This window comes from Siphateles boraxobius, unplaced genomic scaffold (genome assembly GCF_051911475.1).
Source record: "Siphateles boraxobius isolate OS27281-9 unplaced genomic scaffold, OSU_SipBor_1 22, whole genome shotgun sequence".
Lineage (NCBI taxonomy): Eukaryota > Metazoa > Chordata > Actinopteri > Cypriniformes > Leuciscidae > Siphateles > Siphateles boraxobius.
This window is the reverse complement of record NW_027508833.1, coordinates 17494918-17511907: the sequence shown is the minus strand read 5'-3', so window position 1 is coordinate 17511907 and position 16990 is coordinate 17494918. Positions and strand designations below refer to the sequence as shown.

The following is a 16990-nucleotide window of genomic DNA, read 5'->3' as shown; positions in this document are numbered from 1 at the left end:
AAGAATAAATCACAAGAACAATACAACAGATTATATCATTTTCAGATTGAAGAGCAAGAACAAGCCACCTACGAGACAAGCGCTGCATGCAGAATCATTTAAAGACATTTCATTTCTCTGTCTGCACCCACACTTGAGTTGACATTGGTCCCTCATTACGTCACGGGATGTTTAAAGCGCCTGCAATTCAGGTTTATACTAAGAATAATGCTACAGAAATTATGCATCGAAGCATCAGTACAAAAAAGGCGAGCAAACGCGCAAGAAACATACAGAAAAATCATGCACAACTAAGGATGAGGCAGCTCGCAGGCGTCATGGCAACAGGGATGTGATGATGGCTGAATTTCAATGACACCCAGCCTAAGACTTCATAACTGTATTTATTCTCATTTCAAATAGAAATTTTCATGTAATGCGTTTCTCCCAGGCTAATTAAGATATAAGAAATTTCGTTTACAACATAATCTCAATGTTAATCGCTATAGAATAAAAATAAAAATAAACATTTAGGGCTTCCAGATCATAAGTGGCTCAGTTTCACACCTCTAATTAAATAAGAATTAAGCTGGATGCAGTTTAAAAATAAATCCATCAACTATGGTTGCCACCTACACTCGTGATATAATTACACAACGATCAAGGATACAACATTGACTATTATTGTGACGTTCCAGATAAATTAAATGAGAACAATGTGAACCAAAAAGAAAACAATTCATTCGAGAAATAAATGAAAGAATTCTGCATTCATTTCAACCAGCAAACTCACCTCTACCAACTCGTTCTCAATGCGTCTAAATGCTTGCCAGATGCTCATGCTGGATTTTACCCCAAAGCACATTAAAGTCATGCAGTGAGACGCAGTGCATTGGCGCAAAAGAAAGCTTGAATGAGGGATTTTTCGACGTGCGAAGGCAACCCGCGCTCGACGGAATGGTGCTTTGGTCACATGACTGCCAACCCCATCCAGATAGTAGTCTACAAATGCGGTGCACGAGCAAACCAGACTGATATAAATCACCCCTCTTCATTCTTATTTTGTCATACGTATTAAGATTCAGGAATTTGCGAATTATATATTAAGCTTCATTGAGAAAATAAAGCACGAAGACTGTTCAATTAAAGCACGTAGCCTAATTATGCTCCTAGAAAAACTATTCAAAACGCCGTCTTTCCGTCAGTAACTTTGCTCAATTTACTGTTTTCTCACGCATATATGAAACCTATTTAAAAAAACCTCTATAAAAAGTGGCTATGGATACTGTTCACCACGGTTTGTTCAGTTTTTTGTTCGTTTTAGGCCAAAAGTTGGCAACAGACAGGTGTTTTAAAGGAGTCATTGAATCAATCACTCAAATGCCTCGTTAAAACACCGACCTTTTTCACGACCAAAAAACGCAATTTACCCATAAATTACATTAAACAGATCTATCTAGACTTTCTACATGAATATTCTCCAATTCTGGACATGACTTTCATCGTGTCGTTGTGTAAAAACACAATAACTGCCTAAATGAGAACCAAATGTTCAGTTGGTTCACGAATGAAATGTAGGCTACAGGCTCAAAACTTTGAAACACAGATTCGTTCAGTGAAAGGGGCGTATCGGTTCAAAACAGATTCGTTCTAAAGACCAAGCGTTGAACCAAACTAACCAGCTCAAACTACGAAACAAGTGTCCTATACAAGACCGTGTACTTAAAGGTTCTATTTTTTGCAAAAAAATTCTATATTTAGGTGTTCAGATGTCTTTTACAGACTTCGTAAGCCAATAGCACAGACCATTTACCTCGAACTCATAAAAAAGTTTATCCTGAAAGTTTATTTGTTATCAGCCTACCAAAAAATTCTTGAAACCTTTTCTTCTGAAACCCATCTGTTGTGCATGTACTGATTCTGTTTTCTATTAGTGAAAATAATTTTACTAACACTTATTTCCTTTGCTCAGGCAGTCTGCAACAAGGCCCAGGACTCAGGAGAGACACCTCATATTCGTCTCAGGAAAGACAGAACAATACCATATTGAAGAGATTCCCAGGAGGCGCTCTGCTGTTTCCGCTGTTCCTAGTGTATGGTTTACTTTAGTAGACAAAAATAAGCATGTTCCAATGTTCCTTCACTTTTGTATGTAGATGTATTTTGGTACCATGTACTTACTATGGTAGGCTATGAATACAGGAATCATTCAGTACCATGGTCTATGTCAAAGTAGTTTTAGATAGCTATATTTCACATTGACCAAGAATGTTGAAGCGTGGGTGACACTCACTACACTTTACAGTAAGGTTACTTTCTTTAACATTAAAGTCACCATGAAATCAAAATGGACAGGTGTTTTTTTTATTTTTTTTTATTATACATGATATACAACATTATTTTTAAATTCATGTTTACTTGTAATCTCTTATCAAAATAACTCCCCTTCCCTCTTGGAGTGAAATCTCTTTTCTTCTGTGATGATGCGTTCACTGGCCCTACAGGGGGGACAACCTGTCACTCACATGAGATTGACCAATAGCAAACCACATCCATCCAATCAATTACCCATGACAAAATGAAGTCCTGCCCTACATTGCTTCTGAGAATGCATTAACTTACATTAACTAAAAGGACCTTATTGTAAAGTGTTTCTGGTCAGTATAGCATAAATCAGATCTCTTCTCAAATCAGAGCAAGGCTTGAGTTCATGTTTTGGGATTTATGTACAATCCTTAGTCTTTTGTCACAGTGCAGTCAGGGACAGGTCTCTTGAAAGATGTGAATGACGCTGTCATATGCAGGTGGTGGAGTCTGTCTGGGTAGAAATCCTCTTAGACTGCCCTTCCCCAGCCAGAAACACTCGGCTGGTTCTGTACTAAATGGATCAGTGATGTTAGGAATTAATGCAGCTTGGTTTTCATCCTCTGTTTCATCACTAGTCTTGTTAGTCTTTTTTGGTGGTGGCCGAAAAGTGGAGTTCAGAAAGCTGGGGCTTCTGCCCAATAGCTCATTGGGGTCTACGGAGGTCTGTCTGTGGAGGTTTAAAGTCGTTCTTCCCGCATATTCACTGTTCTTGTCAAAACCGTGACTCTTGTAGTGTCTGAGGTGGCAGCGTTGATTACGCGAGCCTTTAGATTCTGAAGACTGGTTTTGACGTCTGGTGATCCTGACCAAAGCTCTCCGTCTTGACATCCATGTAAGGAGAAGGAAAATCAAGATGCCGATGAGCAGACCCATCAGTATTGACAAGCAGAACGCCAGGATGACCTCCTCTGGATGGAAAAGTAATTGAATTTTGAGTATGTTATATCAAAAATAATTTTGAACAGTTGAAGGGTTTACAATATACTATTTTCATATTGAAAATATCTCATATTGACAGTTTAAATTGATATACTAATATAAGCCAGCTTAAGCAAGGCTACAATGATAGGAAAACAAATGCACATCAATTCTTACCAAAATCAATGGGTTTAAGTATTTCCCAAATCGCATTTGTTTCATTTGAAGCCATAATAGTTAGCAGAAGCATGTCAACATGCAAGCCAAACTGAATCCAAGCCCACAAGGACGGTTCACTGTATTTCTCAGGGAATAAAAGGGAAGTTTGCATAAAGGGAAACATTGTCGTCATTCTTCCTGCCTCTTTACTTGTAAAATTAGCAAGTGCTCGGCTTATCTGTTCAGGACAGAAATCCAGGGGAACAGAGCTGTTTCCTCTTGCATCATTTCCTTCGTTTCAATGGATACAATACAATGGCATCTTCACCCCATTATATTATAATTGACCAACTTACACCTTTTTGTAGACCTTTCAGCACTTTAAATTTCCTGCTTTTGCAGTAAAGTTGTTTGAGATTGAGTGAGGATAAAAGGAAAATACTTAAGTAAACTGAAAAAACAAAAACTGAACAATGCATCTATCGGGATAGTTTTGATTTGACACAGTTCCCATAGGAAAATGAAAACGCCCATGTAGGTGATAAGGTCTCAGTTGTCAGAGGGGATTTCCTTACTGCCTTAGTATCTGTGCCTTTTGGCCTATCACTGTATGTTTCATGATCATAGAACCAAATAATAATACTCTTAAAAAAAAACCACCTAAAACTAGTAACTATATAATTTTTGCTAAATGTCTAAAAATGCATGTCCTCTCAGAAGAAACATGACGATGATATGCATTCAACTGAATTCAACCGAATTCCCAGTCTCTGTTACCTCCAGACCTGGTGTACTGGCTTTTACGAATATTGCAGTGGAAGGAAGTTTTAGAAAACAATAGCAGGACAGCCTTGCTCTGAGATTAGAGTTTATTGCAAAAACATGAATGGCCAGCAGATGTCATTATGGAACCACGTTGTTCTTGATGGAGAGACTGGATCTATCTATCTATCTATCTATCTATCTATCTATCTATCTATCTATCTATCTATCTATCTATCTATCTATCTATCTATCTATCTATCTTGCACTCTGTCAAACGCTTTTGAACGCAAGAACAATATTTGTAAACAATATTTAACACCGATAGGTGGCGGTAAAGGTCACATGAAATAACGCGGCCTTGTAAGATTGTTTAAAGGTTTCCAAAGCAACCCGTCTAACAGATCTTCACCACCATCATCACATGAGACTCAAGCGCCCTGAGGGGAAGGAAGCGTCTTCTGACTGCTCACGGTAATACACACATACTACACAATACAAATGAAACACATGTATTCTGATGAATTAGAATTGGTGTTTTTGGCGATTTGCGCAATAATACTCCCTATTTACTGTAATCTCCAAGCATGCTTTTAGACTCCCGACATGCTGTTTGTGCTGATATTTATCTTGTGTTGCTGAGTTTCTGTTGTCTTCACTTAGTTACTTGCATAACTTTGGCTGATTTGCATGCAAAGTTCATGATGCGTTTCATATGGAATAAACATGTAAGGTGAAAAGCTATCCCTGGTGGGCAAAGACTTTAAATTATGGATGAGCTCTATAACTATAGCTCTTTTCCATATAATAGAAATCAGTCAAAAATTCCCTAGATTATTATTATTACTATTATCAAACTGACAATAAATAAATAAATAAATATCGAATAAATAACAGCAATTTATGTGATATAAAAGGAACCTGGTCTGAGCAAACATGTACATCATGACTACAGTGTAGTACTACAGTAAAATTGCACTGTAAAAAGTGAAAATGTACAGTTTTCTACCTGATATTAAACATATCTTTTGTACGTGTAACCTTATTTATTTAACTGATTTAGTCACAATTTAGATTTATGATTTTTTTTTTTTAACTTAAGTTACACTAGTTAGTTTATATGTTACCTCATCTAAATCTTTTTACATCCATGCTGTTCATTTTTCTTCTTGGTTCACTAGATAGAAGAGGACTTGTGATTGGTCGACTACCTGGTTGGGCACCTAAATGAAACCTGCTTTTCTATTGGATCGTATCAAGTTCCTGGAGTTTCTGCATCAGAGTGAGAGAGAGAGAGAGAGAGAGAGAGAGAGAGAGCAAGAGGAGGAAAGAGAGTTGTAGGAGGGGCAGATGGGGATGCCCCCTAAGAAAGTAGTCCAGTGTCTGCTGTCTAACGTGCCGACTGCATGAGTGATCCGGTGTCAGAGGAGCACAGGACTGTAGAGAGGGACCATGGCTTCCCTAAGCCCTTTCGGACGGTCCACCAAGGACATTATGAATGTGATGCAGAGGCTGCAAGGTAGGTGATGCTGTATTTCTGTTCTCCCAGCTCCCGTGACCGTCCTCTGGCTCTATGAGTCAGGAGGAAATTTGCTGATTCAGTGCCATCACACAGAGAGTTTGCCAGATGCCTCTTGTTGCACAAATGCACCATATTTGATAGCACAGGAACTTACCCACTTGAGAAATCAATATTGATGCTTTACATAATGGCTATGCGTGTCCATCCATTTATCTTTTAACTAATGTTGTCATCAAATACAGCTTATGGCAGTGTTGCAAACAGAAATGTTTGTGCATTTGAACTGTCCCGAGGGAATCATGCACTATGCATTATGATGGTTTACGGACGCCTTGCTTTATCAGCTGGGGGTTCTGATGGACTGGTTTTGTGCTGCAGTACTTTAGGAAAGATCAGGTTTTCAACTAGAGGATCTATTTGTGTCGTGATGCTTTCTGTGTATTTCTGGTCATAATTGTGTCTGCTTGGTGCTGACACAAATTGGTAATTTAATTAAAAATCACATAGATGGCATGTAATCTAACTACAAAGAGCTGTATGGTTAAATTGCCCTAGTCATGGGTCTTTTCCCCCATAAAGAAAACTGATAAAAGATTGAGCATTTGGGGTAATCCATTGGGGATTACATTTGTGTTTAAAATAAGTTAAGCCCATGAAGGTCATCATTTCCTTTTTCTTACGGGAAGTTGGCCTTGACAAAAGGCCCTTATCAAAAACTTGTGTTGCTGCTATAGAGAGAATTGTTTTGTTTGACCTTTCATGCTTGAATGAAATTTACATTCTTTATGATAAGGTTGTTTTAGTTTACTGGAATGCTATGTCATGTCATATCAAATGCATTTGAGACACATTTCTGCCAATATGGTGCCTGCCAACATAACAAGTATGGCTTTTTAGGTGCATGGGAGGAAGGCTTATATGTTTTGCAATCATTTTTGGAGGAAGTCAAAATATAAAACCACCCTAAAGAAAAACATAGAAGCGTTGATTGCTGTTCTGGGAGCAAGTGATGATGTTGGGATGCAGGGGCTCATGCTGGTAGGAAAATGTTTCCATAATCCATCTGTTTTGCTGGGCAGATAAATGACATCACCAAATCCACAGTGATTGTTCACCCAGAAATGAAAATGTTGTCATCATTTACTCCCTTATGTCATTCAAAATCTATGATCTTTTCTATGACAGTGCTGTTATTGTTAAATAAAATTGTTATAAAGTTGAAATGAAATTCATTATAAATATTAAATGAATAACTTACAAAAATACCAAAATTTTAACTTAAATGACGATGAAAATATTATACAAACTCATTAAAAATATGAATAAATACTATAATACTATGGTGAATACCACTAAAAGAACACTGTTCAGTTGTCTCATTGTCGTACAATGAAAATCAAAGGGCCCCTATGTTGTTTGGTTCACAAAATTCTTCAAAAAAATGTTTCGTCGTCCACAGTAATAAGAAAGACAAAAGGTTTAATGTCATAAAAGTGCATAAATGATGACAAAAATTTTTTTTTTAAGTTGTGGATCCTTTGAAAGGTGCATTAAATTATTTCTAAGAAATATTTCTAAAAATATTTACAATATTCGAAAACAACCCAAACAAACACACTAGCACACCAACTTTCATTGCTCCGCATGTCTCTTTATCATAGCTGAAGCAAAGCAAAATAATTATTTGCCAAAAATGAAGCGAAGATGATGGACGGACGAACAACAAAGAAAAACAAAATATGAACAAACAATACACAAGAGTGTATTTAGCAGTAAGAGTTGGTTGTTAGTCGCCAGCAGCAGCAGCACAGCAGCTCCAGACAAACAATGATCTCAAAACTGTCCTGTTACTACAGCTAACTTTACAACAACAGTATATCTTGGTTCTGTGAAATGTATAAAAACCACTGTTACTCACATACAAAGCAGAAACAACTCAACGGCGGCCATTTTCAGGCCTTCCCGCTTGGGTCTCTCCAGCGCTGGAAAGCTTTTCTAATATAAACACTGGTCCTAAAGCTCATGCCTGATCATAACTCTTCTTTTTCCACTGATATTCCTCAGACCTTTTCTATTTTGTAATGTCTCTCAGCCATCTCTCTTTCTACAGTCTTTCTTCAAATCTCCCTCTTGCTCACTCGCTCTCCTCCCCCATCATGAGTGGACACGCCCCCAATTTCTGATTGGCTACAAGTGTGTTGTGGTGCTCGGTCCGATCCACTCTCAACAGCGTTTCACAGAAATCACTTACTGCACCTGTAAGCTTGCATATCTATTACTTTTGCTTGTAGTTTGAACAAACCCAAGGAAGGTTAAAACTCTAGACAGGGACTCTAGAGGAGTAGGTGGTGTGTGTGGGAACAGGTAGAACCTGACACCTCTTTGGAAGAAGTCCTGTCCTTGGAAGATGGAACAGATCGATATTTGGACTCTCTGGCGTTGTGTGCCCCTACTTATTGACTGATGGCTGTTACTCAGTGTTGGCAGTGGACAGGGGCGAGTCTATAAAAATGACAAATTAGCTGTATTTAGTTCTGTGCCCATCTACATGGTTTGATGGCAACCCGCTGGTCGAGTACAGCGAGACCTTTGAGAGCGTTAATCTCGTGACTCTGTGGGCTTTCATGGAAGATTAGCTAATATCGGCATCAGGCTGGTACAATTTTCTGCTCAATAATTAATTTAAGAATGATTTCAACAACTCTTATGACAATAAGCAGAGCAGGAGTATATGGAAAGAGCGATAATACAAGCGTAAGTGTTGTTAAGTTCTAACTTCCCTTTTAAACTTAATAACCAGGCATGCTGGGTAACATAATAATAATCTATAGCAGGTGACTGACTGTGACCTATCTGGATTTACAGATGTAATTACAAAATAAAAGGTTTCTTTTTAGTTCAGGATACAATTGATTATCTAATTTAATTCATTTAAAATAAGCATGAAACATTTTGCTTTCCTAATATGATATTTAGAGAGAGAATGTCAGATGGGACTTGATTTTTATTAATCAAATCATTTGTATTGGATGGTAAAAAGTGTTTACGGGATGTGGTTGTAAGAGAGGGGGATTTTTTTCTTAAAAATAACACACACTGATATATAATGCATAAATAAGACCATGAAGGTGTTGTAAGAAAGTAAATATAGTGTCAGGTTGACATTAAGGTTTTATCTGTTTATTACTATTTGAGGTTTTGTTTTCACAAAAACCTACTCAAACTCACAATCCTGTTCTGAACAACTCATAAAGTTCATAAAAAACACTCTTCATGAATAGTTAAAGATGCTCAGGGATGAAAGTGTGTGGTGCATGTGCCTTTTCCAAACCTCTAATGCATTTCCTATGTAACCTAGAAGATATTGTGCTACTGTACTTCTTGTAGAGGATTTATGTTTATTGCTGATCACCATGGCAATGCCCACATGCTCATAGTCTTCAGGGCGAAACAAGAAGCGTGAATCAAGCTGCAGAGAGGAACTTATTATTCAGACACTCCAGGAAGGAAGTTGCATATGCACGATAACTGGCACTTCTGTTTTTACCGCCAAAATTTCAAGAGTCACATATGCATTTAGTGCAGGAAGTCTGAGTTTAGAATAAATTATGATATTTTTTTATATGGAAGATGTACCTACTTAACCCACCTGCTTATAAACCCACTTTAGCAACATAGCAACGCCCTAGCAACCATCCGAAATACACTAGCAACTAGCAAATCTAGACAAGCATTTACATATATTTAAAAAATGTAAAAAATTATTTATAGTGCATGTTAAGTTTCCGAGCCTGTACATTTTCGTATGCGCAGTAGATTTGGCATTTGATGTTGGCACAGCAGTTGCATTTTCGGCGAATTCAGTTGAATTATGTTCATGCATGCCATGTGGTCAAATGTTTTTTGCATCTGAAGAGGTGTGTGCTCGTTACCATGGCACATCAACAGAGAATAAGGCGATGTGTGGTTTATGTGACAGAAGGTCTGTGGTTTCTGTTTTCAGAGTAACTTCTTTTGGTTTCCCCCTCAGTGGTGACTGGCGCATGCCTATTCAGAGCTTGTGGTAAAAGCATGTGTCGTCTTCCCTTCATTGGCACGAATAATTTTTATACAGTAGTAGCCATTTCCTTTAGACTGAAAACTCTCCAACGAAGAAGGCTCTTGTTGTTTATTGAGAAAGTTTGTATAAGAATGTTGTCGTCTTGATTGAATTGTAAATCTGTTGGTGTTTAAATATATTGTTATAACAATGAGAGACGTGAGCCCGTGTTTGGTCTGCAACGCTCATATCTGACTCTTATCTGATGTTTTCTCTAATTAAAGACATTGCTATCATCACATTGAACAAAATACATTGTTATATACGGTATTGCAATATAGATGTAGGTCATTTAATGCGGTCAGAGACTGTTTTAAAAGGACACTAGAGGGCAGTATTTCGGTGTTCAATATTTTTTCAAAATATTTAAATGATTATTAATTCATCCTATAAAATCAACATTTGCATTTTCCCTAGCGGCCAGCTGAAACTGCAGCAGTGATGTGAAGAGTCTTAAAGACATTCTCCATTCAGCAGATGACGGCAACATCTGACCTGTTTCCCATGATATCATCTGTCCCGAGTTTGTGTTGAACACATTTAAATTTCAGATGCTCCACTCACTTGTTTCTCTTATTTCTATGTGTAGACTGAAAGTGACTGTATGTTCATTAATACTATAATTAACTGTAATTCTTAATGCTGGCAATGAGTGCAAGTGAACAACACTAGACATTAGAAAACAATTATAATCAATAAATACATCTGAATTGATCATGTGCACACTGCACACTTTTTGAGGATAGTGGGGATGATCCAGTTTGTCGTGTTGCAACTCTAGCTTTGTCTGTAAAACAGTAATGATCATCTATTGATTGCTGATGGAGAACTGTGAGGCTTTTGCAACTTGTATTTGCATTCTGCACTAGTATAAATTTGTTCTAGCCTTTTTTAAACTCAATATTGTATCCTGAAAAGCTTTACATTATCCTGCGCTCATATTTCAGGACTGGACAGCGCCAGAAAATACATGGATACAGTGTTGGGTGTAATACAATGCTAAGTAATAAATTACTGTAATTGAAAAAACACTGTTCTTGAAAAAGTAAAGCAAGGGATTACTCTTAATTTTTCTGTAATTACAGTTACTTCTGATGTAATTGCATTAGATACAGTATAGACTATAGAACAATTTTATAATTTTATATATTCAAAACAATAGTGGATTGAAACCTCAAAATTTAACATCTAATGTTAAAATTATGTAGCCATGTGTCTTTAAATAAGGAGAGTAACTTCAAGAATAATTTATGCAATTTTATTTTATTAATTTGATTAAAAATTAAAAGAGCAGTTTCATGACTATCCTTGCATTGTTCAACTCGCCGAGGTTGATATGGGATTTAGAAAGTAAGTAATGCCATACTTTTTAGAGAGAGCAATTCTAACAGTAATCTATTTACACTTTTGAAAATGTAATTAGCAACTAGTAATTGATTACTTTTTTAGAGTAACTTACCCAACACTATATAAATATGTATATATGTATATATGCGTGTGTGTGTGTGTTAGATATAATAAATAAGTTATCTTTTCTTACCTTATCCTGGTTTGCACACTGTCAGGTCTTTTTAACCTGTTTTAAAGAACATTGAGCTTTAACCCTGTTAACTGATAGAATCAAATTGTTTGTGACTCATTAAATGAGGATGTGTCATGTGATAGCACTTTTCACAATTTTCATTATCTTCTGTGACTGAAACAGTTTGAGGTACATTCCTCAATCTTGAACACAAAAGGCTTTTTGAGATATTAATACCTGGGATATAAATACCTGAGCTATTCTACTGTGAGTGAGCGGAGAAAGGATTTTTTCCTCTAAGTGGATTTGCAAAGGAACAATTATATTTTGTAAATGCACTTATGTTTCAATGCCCCAAGACATGAGATTGAATTAAGTAATTTAATAAAGGGTGTTTTATTAAACAAAACACAACACAAAGCAATGCATGCCTGGAAGACTTAACATTGGGTATGTCCATTTATGGTTATAAGATGGTCTTATATTTGCACAATTAAATATATATCAGGACACAAATAAATATGTTGTCAGGTGGATTGGGTTTGTGTGACTGATGGTCAGGAATAATAGAGTGATGTCACTGACTCCACCGTAGCAGGTGGCAGATGCATTTGCTCTAGATGTGACATAAATGATTCAATACTTTGAGTGCAGTTGGTTCCCAGTTGCCTTATAGCCATTTGCAAATAATGTATGTATTATTTAGCATGATTATATTCATGCCGTGAATGAATTTTGCCATAGACACATACAGAATAAAAAAAACGTAAAGGATTTAAAGTCAACATAAGTGAAATAGAATATTAAATGAGAAAATAGTTATCCATTGGGACTTTATTTTACTTATTAAAGGGGCATTCGGCAACCCTATTTCTTCGCTGATTTTCACTTTTGTTGTCGCATTTTTCTCAACGAGCTCCCCCTACAGCTGTGAAGCATATATTTCACAACAATGTTGTAAAAAAAACTCACTTGCGGCACCCTCCTCCCCCTTTCTACCGCTTCTCATGTGCATTTGTTATTATCGTAGCCGGCCATCTTTATCGTGTGGAGCTATGTCTACCGAGGTGGGTAATACATCATACACATTGAGGGCGGCGTGTGTGTTTCTGTCGAATTGCCATAAAGCAGTTTGTGTTTCTCGCTCATTCTCGCTTCTCACGAGACTTCTTTTTTCTAATATACCGGGACGTTAATCCTCATGTTGCAAAGTTGGTTTTCCGCCTAGGAACGTTAGGGGGAGCGGGGAACGTCACCAATCTCACCAGAACAGGTTATCAAACCATCCAAATGATTTTTAAACGGTTTTATTAAGCTGAAATAGTTGCCGAATGCCCCTTTAACTTGATATACAAATATTAAAAAGGTGAAACTTGGTAAGATTTTTTTATGTTTTTGTAGAAGCATCTTATGCTCACCAAAGCTGCATTTATTTGATCAGAAATATAGAACAATTGTGAAATTATTAATATTATTACAATTTAAAATAAGTGAATTTATTTTAAATGTAATTTATTACTATTATAGGTAAGGCAAGGCAAGGCAAGGCAAGTTTATTTATATAGCACATTTCATACATAATGGTAATTCAAAGTGCTTTACATAGAAGAAATTAAAATAATCAAAAGAAATCAGAATAATTAAAACAGTTTAGAATAAAAGATAAAATACAGAAATAATCAAAAGAAATCAGAATAATTAAAACATCAAATAAAATACAGTACAAACAGTCGGACGAACAGTGGCACAGTGCTCATTCAGTAAATGCACAGCTAAACAGATGTGTTTTGAGTCTGGATTTGAATGTGACTACTGTAGGAGCACATCTGATCTCTTCTGGAAGCTGGTTCCAGATGCGGCTGGCATAGTAGCTAAAAGCAGACTCGCCATGCTTAGAGTGAACCCTTGGTATTTCTAGCTGATGTGATCCTAGTGATCTGAGTGATCTGTTGGGTTTATATTCACTGAGCATATCTGCAATGTATTGAGGTCCTAGGCCATTGAATGATTTATATACCAGTAATAATACTTTAAAATCAATCCTAAACGTAACTGGCAGCCAGTGTAAAGACCTGAGGACTGGTGTCATGTGTTCATATTTTCTGGTTCTGCTCAGAATCCTAGCAGCAGCGTTCTGTAAAAGCTGCAACTCTCTTATGGTCTTTTTGGGAAGGCCAGTGAGGAGTCCAGTACAATAATCCATCCTGCTGGGGATGAAAGCATGCACAAGTTTTGTCTTGACTGGAAACAAAGCATGTAATTTTTGCAATATTTTTCAGGTGATAGTATGCTGATTTAGTTATTGCTTTGACGTGACTACTGAAACTAAGGTCTGACTCCAGAGACACACCCAGATTCCTGACTTGATTTTTAGTTGTTTGACCCCTAGACTGAATGTATGCATTCACCTTGAGAACTTCATCTTTGTTTCCAAACGCAATGACTTCAGTTTTGTCTTTGTTTAACTGAAGAAAGTTTTGGCACATCCAATTGTTTACTTCATCAATGCATTGGCAAAGGGAGTCAATGGGGCTGTAATCATTAGGCGATAGGGCTAAGTAGAGCTGTGTGTCGTCTGCATAGCTATGGTAAGCGATTTGGTTATTTCTCATTATTTGGCTCATTGGGAGCATGTACAGGTTGAATTGGAGTGGCGCAAGAATTGAGTCTTGAGGGACTCCGCATGTCATGGATGTCCACTCAGACTTATGGTCTCCTATACTCACATAATAACCTCTCCCTCCTAAGTATGACCTGAACCAGTTATTATACAGTTATTACTCCAGTCTTCAGTGTCACATGATCCTTCACAAATCATTCTAATATGCTGATTTGATTTATTTGTATTATACATTTTGAAAATAGTTGTGGTGCTTAATATATTTGCGGAAACCATGATACATTTTTTTTAGCATTGGTTGCCAGGGTGTTGCTAGGTGGTTACTAAATGATCGTCCAAGTCAAAAGTCCACTTCGAGGTCTCTTTATTCCTCCTTCAGTGTAAGTCAATGGACACACATGACACGTGATTTGAAGTATCATTTATGTCTGTAGCACAACTGTTGTAGGATAAATTACTTGCCAAAGTTTAATACTTAGTGTTAGTAGTTTGTTGAATCACTTTTACTAAGCCACATTAAAAGTAATAGTTGTGTCATCAAACACTCCAATAATGTTTAATTAATAAAGTAATAAATTAATAAATTAGGCACAATTTTGATTTCTCATTGTAAAGACAAAAAAAAGTCACTTTCTATTTGCTTTGCATCTTACACTTGCAAACTCATACACACTCACAGTAATTATGTTATGTACCCAATAAGTCCCTGGTTGTACAGCATTCTGGACTGCAATGAATCTGATTATTTGCTAAGCCATTCTTGCATTAGGGTGTCTGCAGTGCTTGTAGTGGAGGCCCCGGTGGAGTTCAAGCTGTGTAGCGCGAGTACTGACCCCCACCCACCCATATAAATCAGGACAACACCAGCTGCCCGGTGACATCACAGCCCCCCGCGTGCTGATTGGATGATCAGTGCCATAGCCGGTTAGTATGGCTGCAGCTGTGGGATGCTGCTAGAACTAGAACAGACCTGAACGGAGCATCCACACACCAGCACGACTCCCCAGCTCCGCTAACAACAGGAAGTCGCCTGGCTCATAAAAACTGCCCCCGATTATCAGCCTATCCACAGCGGAGGAGGAGAGAGAGGGAGACAACAGGAGGAGGGGGAGGTTCCATCCTCCAGCACTCAGTCGCACTGTGTTTTCACACGGAAAGCTCCTGCTTCCCGGAGGAAATAAAGGATAGCTGATCTGGTTTTCCTCCCTGAATGACACGCACACAATATCACACATGAAGGACACAAAAAAACGGAGGGAATGCAGAGTGCACAATGGCTCAATTTAAGGACGTAGCTGTGAAAAAGACCACATCTCTGAATCTGGTGACGGGATTCTTTCAGTATCTCCGCGGTAAGTGGGACATCGATGTCTCCTCTCATCTGACTGGATATTTCAGGAGTGTAGGAGCCACTAGCTCAGATTCACATGTAGTCTGTGCTTCACTGAATGTAGGTGAAACAGATGCATGATCCAGATAGCAGTGACACGGCTCACTAGACATTATTGGGCAGCTGAGGTCTTCCTCGTCTTCGTCCTCGGGAGAGGTAATCACCGTGTTGGCACGGGTCACGGCTGCAGACGAGTGCTGATGTTAACCTCTTTACAGCTCCGCATGTTGGATTATAATGGCTGTGGCATGCCATGTGTGCTACAGTACATGGATGCTTCTTAAACTTTCTCTGTGCATTGCATTAGAACATGCATGCAAACATAGGATGTTGTCTCTTGTGAATATCGCTGGCCCGTCTGAGCCCATCATGCATAAATATGTCTGGTGGGTGTTTGTTGGTGACCTGGATGAGCTTTTCTGTATCTCGAAATGCTCTGCAAGATGTGTATATTGTGTTAGCAGATGTCACACACTACCATTACTGCTGTTTTGCTAAGTCAAACATCCCTAATGCTATTGCTCATATTTAGGGTTAATGATCTGAGCAGTAGTAAATAGGTACAGTATTAAAATTTTTCCTCTTGGCAGATGATAAAAAAATAACAGCAACACCCTGAACACCCTAGGTATTACTCAGAACATCTTTATAGCGGCAGAGCAATGCTCTGGAAACCACTCAGAACTCCTTTGCAAATGCATAGCAACACCCTGGCAACTGCCCAGAACATCCTACTGAAGCAACTTCATAGCGATGCCCTTGCAACCACCCAGAACATCCTAGCAACCACTCATACCATCTTCATGACTGCATAGAAACTTTCTAGCAGCTGCTTAGCAACACCATGGCAACCACCTAGAACATCTTAACAACTCCTTAGCAGTGCCCTGACAGCCACTCAGAAATGCCAGGCTGCATAGTAACAGCCTGGTAACCACCAGAACATCTTTGCAGTCACTTTGCAATGCCCTGGCAACTACACAGAGCATCCTAACAATTTCTTGACAACACACTGGCTACTACTCAGAACATCTTTATGGCTGCTTAGCAATGCCTTGGCAACCATCTAAAACATCATAGCAACTGCATAGCAATGCCCTAACAACCACTCAGAACATCTTTATGGCTGCATAACAGTGGCCTGGCAACCACTCAGAACTCCTTTGCAAATGCATAGCAACACCCTGGCAGCCTGTCAGATCAGCCTACTGTAGTAACTTCATAGCAATGCCTTGGCAACCACCCAGAACATCATAGCAACCACTCAGAACATCTTCATGGCTGCATTGAAACCTTGTAGCAGACGCTTAGCAACAGCTTGGCAACCAGTCAGAACATCTTAACTACTCGATAGTAGTGTCCTGACAGCCACTCAGGAAGTCTTTTAAGCTGCATAGCAACAACCTGGCAACCACCTTTGCAGTCATTATACAATACTCTAGCAACCACACAGAACATCCTAACAACTGTTTGACAATACCCTGGCAACTGTTCAGAACATCTTTATGGCTGCATAGCAATGTCCTGGCAACAACGCAGAATACCTTTGCAACTACAAAGCAAAAGGCTGGCTGCCATCCAGAACACACTAATAAATTGCATAACAACACCCTGGCAACCACCCAGAACATCCTAGCAACTGCATAGCAATG

General features: G+C 38.2%; 2 protein-coding genes across 2 annotated transcripts in view; one reads left to right on the top strand and one right to left on the bottom strand.

Annotated features, from left to right (window-relative positions):
• Positions 1 to 2337: 2337 nt before the first annotated feature.
• myct1b (myc target 1b) lies at positions 2338 to 3557 on the bottom strand. Its single transcript, XM_077238828.1, has 2 exons — positions 3442 to 3557; positions 2338 to 3254 (listed from the first exon to the last, which is right to left on the bottom strand). The coding sequence occupies exons 1-2, from the start codon at positions 3512 to 3514 to the stop codon at positions 2737 to 2739; spliced, it is 591 nt and encodes a 196-aa protein (XP_077094943.1). The 5' UTR covers positions 3515 to 3557; the 3' UTR covers positions 2338 to 2736.
• Positions 3558 to 5475: 1918 nt separating this feature from the next.
• Positions 5476 to 16990, top strand: part of syne1b (spectrin repeat containing, nuclear envelope 1b) — a 144035-nt gene continuing 132520 nt past the window's right edge. The window contains exon 1 of the mRNA XM_077238824.1: positions 5476 to 5704. Within this exon, the coding sequence (XP_077094939.1) occupies positions 5638 to 5704 (67 nt within the window). The 5' untranslated portion in view covers positions 5476 to 5637. The remainder of the gene's footprint in view (positions 5705 to 16990) is intronic.